The sequence below is a fragment of the Fulmarus glacialis genome, unplaced genomic scaffold (assembly GCF_000690835.1).
Source record: "Fulmarus glacialis isolate BGI_N327 unplaced genomic scaffold, ASM69083v1 scaffold20851, whole genome shotgun sequence".
NCBI classification, from domain to species: Eukaryota; Metazoa; Chordata; class Aves; order Procellariiformes; family Procellariidae; genus Fulmarus; species Fulmarus glacialis.
The window spans coordinates 2,785-8,901 of record NW_009194935.1 but is presented as its reverse complement, the minus strand read 5'-3'; the positions used below and the strand labels follow the sequence as shown (position 1 = coordinate 8,901).

General features: G+C 53.4%; 1 protein-coding gene across 1 annotated transcript in view; it reads left to right on the top strand.

Annotated features, from left to right (window-relative positions):
- Window positions 1–2,577, top strand: part of LOC104084203 (zona pellucida sperm-binding protein 3-like) — a 3,456-nt gene extending 879 nt beyond the window's left edge. Inside the window, exons 2-9 of the mRNA XM_009587947.1 lie at window positions 290–508; window positions 586–689; window positions 922–1,099; window positions 1,196–1,316; window positions 1,705–1,796; window positions 1,978–2,120; window positions 2,286–2,375; window positions 2,462–2,577. Coding sequence (XP_009586242.1) covers window positions 290–508; window positions 586–689; window positions 922–1,099; window positions 1,196–1,316; window positions 1,705–1,796; window positions 1,978–2,120; window positions 2,286–2,375; window positions 2,462–2,577 — 1,063 coding nt within the window. The remainder of the gene's footprint in view (window positions 1–289; window positions 509–585; window positions 690–921; window positions 1,100–1,195; window positions 1,317–1,704; window positions 1,797–1,977; window positions 2,121–2,285; window positions 2,376–2,461) is intronic.
- Window positions 2,578–6,117: the final 3,540 nt, after the last annotated feature.

Below are 6,117 nucleotides of genomic sequence, written 5' to 3'. Positions count from 1 at the left end.
CCCCCATACTCCAGCCAGCAGATATCTTCATTAAATGCCCTCCCCCCTCCAAGCAGAGGTCATCCTCTTATATAGTGGGGGGACAGACCTTCCTGTCTGTTGTTTCCATGCCCCAAAACTAGAAGAAAAAAAAATAACAATCAGCTTGAGCACCTCTGCATCCAGCTCTGCTGCTGACCTGGGACAGGCTGGAGCAGCTTCCCAGCCCAGCGCGTCCCTTGCAGCAGGATGAGTGCCACTCACCTGCCTCCAGCACACAAATACTACTGGTTGATGACCAGAAGAAACATCTCAGCACTGAGTCTCCAGGCTTAAATGTGCTGCTCTGTGTGTGCGGGCAAGGAACAGGGCTCTTAATGGACTGGATAATATGTCTTGTCTTTCCCCAGGTGACCCCTGATGCTCTAGTCTACAGCATGAGCTTAAATTACCAGCCCGTTCCTGCTGGTAACCCTGTCATTGTCCGCACCAGCCCTGCCGTGGTTCCTATCGAGTGCCACTACCCAAGGTGAGCCAATGTGGGTGAGTACCAAGCAAGCCCATCTGCTGCCACAGCGCCGTTAGCTATGGGCACCTCTTCCCCAGGAGGGACAATGTGAGCAGCAATGGCGTCAAGCCCACGTGGACACCTTTCCGTTCCACCCTGTCCTCTGAGGAGAAGCTACCCTTTTCCCTGCGCCTCATGAACGGTAGGTTTTGGGTGAGGGTCTCCTCTGGTGCAGGGCACCCTGGGCTGGCCATGCTTCCACTAGATGTCATAGCTGGTGCTGGTATCACCCCAGGGCTCCTGGAGCAGGTGGGGTTTGGTACAGTTTTGGGGAGCACCCAGGGCCTTGTGCCTGTTGGGGCTTCCTTGGGTGGAAGCAGTGAAGCACAAGCTGGCTTCCCGTTCATGAGTGCCTGGTGACCTCTCTCCTTCAGATGACTGGAGTGCTGAGAGAGTCTCCACCATATTTCAACTGGGAGAGGTCCTCCACTTCCAAGCTGGTGTCAACACAGAGAACCACGTACCTCTGAGGCTCTTTGTGGACAACTGTGTGGCCACCCTGACCCCAGACAGGAGCTCTTCTCCCCAGTATGCTTTCATTGACTTCAGTGGGTAAGAGCTGGTTGTTCCCTTATTTAGAGATGCCTTTTTTCAGGTTATAGCTATCTCTGATAGCAGGCTCCTGCTGGTCCTTGCTTTTGTGTCTAGGTGCCTGGTGGATGGGCAACTGGATGATGCCACCTCGACTTTTTTATCCCCAAGACCCAGGCAAGATGTGCTTCAGTTTGCAGTAGATGCATTCAAGTTTGCAGGAGACTCCAGCAATCTGGTAAATCCTTCCTGAAGCAAGTGATGTCCCTCGTCTAGCTGGGGCTATGGCCTCACTCTATCAAGAAAGTTAACGTGGTTTGTCTAGAATTAGATTCCCAAGGCAGCTGCCTCGTAGCAATGTATGAATGAGGTCACCCTGTATTACTGCTTCCGGATTGTGGCCCTCTGAGCCAAGGATCTTCCTTGAAGACCAGTTCTGATACTGGTCAAGACAAGGCCTTCTGATGGGGTTCAATATCTGAACCCTTAAGTGGCTGGAAGGAAGCAGAGGGGTTTGAGCTGCCCTGGGGAGTTGGTTGTCCCATTGGAGACCAACTTCATGGTGTGTGGGAAAGTCATAAAGGCAAATGACGACCTAACCCCTCTGCCCTGCCTGGCCCCCCCAGATCTACATCACCTGCCACCTGAAGGTCTCCCTGGCTGACCAAGCTCCAGACCCTCTGAACAAGGCTTGCTCCTTCAACAAAGCCAGCAACCTGTGAGTAATTGGAATAGCAGCTTGCCCGAGGGTGAAGAGCTTGGGCTTCTCATCTGGTGTCACCTTTCAGGAAGGTGGGGTTGGCCATCTGGGTGGGAGGGTTTTGGTCTCTCCTAGGAGACCCCAAAGCATGTGAGGGATTCCTACCATAGGACGGGCTACTCACTAGGCTCTCTTCTAGCTGGGCTCCCGTGGAAGGCACGCGGGATGTCTGCTCCTGCTGCGAGATGAGGAGCTGTGGCTTGGCCAGGCATTCCAGGAGACTCCATGCTCCCTCCCGATGGCAAGGAGGACGTGCCCGGAGAGAACTGCCCTCCCAGCTTGGTATGTCTCACTGTGCCTCTTGGTCTTTGTCACCATCACAGTAACTCACTCAGAGCTGGATGGCTGGAGCTGCCTCACTGCCTGTTGGCTCCTCAGTGCTAATCTAAGACTTGGGAGAGCTAGATGGTCAAATGAGTTTGGGTGCTCAAAGGTCCTCCCTTTCAGATCCCTTGGTGAAAGAGGCAGATGTTGTGCTTGGACCTCTCTTCATCCACAGCTGGCAAGATCACCCAGTTAGGAGGTTGCCTTCACGAGGTAGGGCAAACCCAGGGAAGGATGGGGGGGGTTGTGTGGCAGGTCCTGGCTCTAGCCATAACCACCTCCTTACTTCTCCTTCCTAGATGCAGGTCACTTGTGGATGGTCTTGGGACTGGCAGCAGTTGCTGGTTTGGTCATCCTGATCCTTGCTGTTCTAGGAGCTCTGACTGTCTGCCGGAAGCCCAACAACCCCCTTTAAGTTACTGGTTTCAACTTTTATAGACTTTGAAGGACTGTGAGAGATGTGGGGGAGGTGGAGAAGTCTTCCTGGAGCCTGAGCTAATCAAATCTTCATGCTAACTTTAACTGTGCTTCTTTGCCCAATCTTGGTGTCTCATTCTCCTGAAGCCCTGTCCTCAGCAGAGCTTTGTACAGCTTTACACCCCCATGAACTTCCCCCACAGCACCTAGTTGGCAACTGATGCAAAAAAAAAAAAAAAAAAATTACCCTCCTCATGCTCTGTCTTCTTGTCTCTAGAAGAATGGAGTTGGTTTTGGCCTCTTGTGTTTAGCCTCAAAACATCTCACCTTTTTCTGGAGCTATGCTGGTAACTCCTTACTCAGTAAGCCAAGGGGAGCTAAGGCTTTAATAAAACTTGGACCACTCTCCTCCTGCCTGAAGCTGTTTCTGGGAGAGAAATCCAGCTTTGCTGGATGAGGAAGGGAGCACAACTTGAGGGTTGGTGGGTTGGGCTCTGCTTGGGACAGAGGCAGGAATTCCAGTCCCTGCCCCAAGCTTTGCTGGATTAGGAAGGTAGCACAACGTGAGGGTTGGTGGGTTGGGCTCTGCCTGGGACAGAGGCAGGGACTGGAATTTCTGCCCCCGCTCCCCTCCTCCAGAAAGGGGCTTTCTGACATGCCTGAGTCACATTTGCTTTTTTCCCCTCCTGTTGCTATGAAACTTGGGCTTTTCTGCTCAGCAGAGCAGCTATAATGGCAAGATGTTCCTGCCCCAAACCCAAGATCTGTTGCTCCCCACTAGCTGGGAGAGGTTCCCACTTTAGGTAGTGGTGGGAATTGGACCAACTGAACATCTTGGGGATGCGATGTTTGTTGTCAGAGCAAATTCAGGTGGCTGGATTCACGAAAAACTGAGACCTGTGAGGAGCTGGGGCTTGCTCACAGCATGGCCACTGCTTGAGCTGGTTTTGCAGGGGGTGGGAGGACTTCTGCAACCTCTTAGCCTGCTCTGGGGGAGCTTGGGCAGCTCTCTTGGTTGTGAGGGACAGAAGAAAGTGGTGTACTGCACAACGTGGTATGTCTTTAGGTGTCATCCAGCACCCTGGAGACCCTCAGCTGGATGCCCTTTGATAGATGTCACCTTGCAGTGAGATCTCTTTGGCACAAGGTACGGAGCTGGAGTTGAGACTTTGGGTCACCTAAAGCCCAGTCCCATCCCTTCCCTTGGCTGCTTTTGGATCTAAAAGCAAATTAGCCCTCCCTCAAAATTACAAGATTAGTTCTGGGTTGGATCAGGGAGCTGCACTGACTTTGGGTTGGGGTTGTCAGTATGGCTTCTTCCCTCGTCCATGTAATCTGGCCCTTGCTGGTCCTTGCTTTGCAGCAAGGTGGGAGGTAGGAGCTTTTAGGGGGAACAGCTGGGAGAAGTCTTCATGGTCCCCTTAGAGCTGCGAGCTGTCAGGTTTTGGGGCAGAAGGGAGAGGAGCGGGGCATGGAAACATGGGTGGAAGGGATCTCAGAAGGCCTCCAGTCCAACACCAGATGTATCAGCCCTGCGTTGGCCTGGCTGAGGCTCGCAATGTCTGTGGATGGAGATCCCCCACCTCTGCGTGCCCAACCCAGGGCTGCACAACCCTGCTGGAGAAGTATTTCCTCAACCTGAACCTCCCGGACCACGAGTTTGTGACTGCTGACACGTGTTAAATCTTCACATAACTGATTCCTTCTTGATCAGCATTTTCTCTAGACGTTCAGTGCCCTGACCATCCCTTGGCACACGTGCTCTGAGCAGGGACTAGCTCTCTGGTTTGCTGAGAGACAAGAGGAGCCTTTTAAATGAAAACCCTTCTCTATGCCACTGGGCATCGTTGCCCTGCAGCCGCCTAAGCAAAATACCTCAGCTGGCTCCAGGAAGGCAGACAGATATTGGCCAAAACTGGTTTACAAAGAAATTGGGGATGGGGAAATGCTCTCTGGCTTTCCAGAGCAGCCATCCTGCTCCAGCAGCTCCTGCCCCTTCCCAGGCAGCATCCCCAGCTCTGGTGAGGCTCAACGGCAGCACTGACCTTGCCGCGTGATGAGAGTTTTTTTGACTTGAAACTTTGTTATAAGCAAAAATGAGATGTGCTTTAAAGTCTCCTTTATACAATGGGAGAAAAACACTGGGGTTTGTGCTTGCCCAGTGCCCTGGGACTTTTTGGTCTCTGCCTCCTCCAAAAAAAGGAACTCGTGCTCTTTCCCAACCGTGCTGGTCCACGGCCAACATAGTGTTGTGCTTGGAATAAAGACGGGACAGCTGGTCCTGGCAAGGGCTAACCTGGGGGGCAGAAATCCCCTTTTTCTTAGAGAAATACCTCCTCTCCTCTGAACCTGGATGTGTTTCTCCACCTGGGATTCACCTCTGCTAATCTGAGCTGTGTAAACACAAGGTGACCCATCAGAGGGATTTATTCTCCTCCTGGGATCAAGTCCTGGTACCCAGAGACCCACGACCTCACCCTGGAGCTGGTCCCCGAGCTGCAGCTCTCTGGGATGCGATGGGGTGAGACCAGGCATCTCCCGCGGTCCTTGCAGCCAAGGACCCAGCCGAGCGGCGATGCTCACCCCCAGGAGGGGGGCAGCCGCTTATTTACTGATTCAGCATCGCCCGCTGCTGTTATCTCCCTGACGCACGGGGCTCAGCCTGCTGGAATCCCTGGCATTTCTACTCAAGTGCCAGTCTCAAGGTATTTTAAACACGCAGGAGAGGTCCTGGACCCGCTGACAGCAGCAGGGACAGGGCATCGGGGAAAGGAGCTGGTGGGAAAGGCAGAAGGTTTTACTCCGGTCCGTAATTTTTTCTAGGATTTCTGCTAGGAGCGGGCTGGCCAACATCTGCCCCAAAAACTTTCTGTTTCTTTTCATTTTCCCAGAAATGGCTCAGCCGCTCCAGCTCAAACATCCAAATCAGAGGCTTTCTACTGTCCCTAAGGCTTGCCAGGGACATCCCGAAAAATGGAGAGGGATTTGGGGTATGAAGCGGAGCATCCCTCCGTCGGAGCCAACGGGATGCTTGCAGAGCCCTGGCAGGGAAAAAGAGTTAAAGACACTCAAAAGAAGGGACAGAAACTCCAATAATGAGGCTTGAAAACATATAAGGTTTATTTTGAAGCAGCTCTCCCTGTTCTCCAGCTGTGAGGAGCCAGGCAACACCCAGCCCTGCTCGCGGGGGGTGGGATACAAAGCGGGGTGCTGTGGCACGGGGAAGGGAGCGGTGGGTGGAGCGCCTCGCCTCCGGCTTCTACCCCGAGCCCATTTCCTTGAAGGCAACAAAACAAGCACAAGCCAAAGAGCTGGGGAAGGGCAGCAGAGATAAAAGAGAAAGATTGCGGCTCTGCAGCTAATGACCTCACTGCCGAGGCTGAAACAGGGGTTGTTTGGCCCCGGCTGAGAACGGCCGCGCTCGTGTCAGTGATGAGGGCTTTCCATCAGCTGCTGCTGGGTCAGCGGTGACCGAACATCCCGGTCCTGGCCCCGCTGTGGAGCAGGGGGATGTTTAAAACCCCTTTTTGGGCTGGAG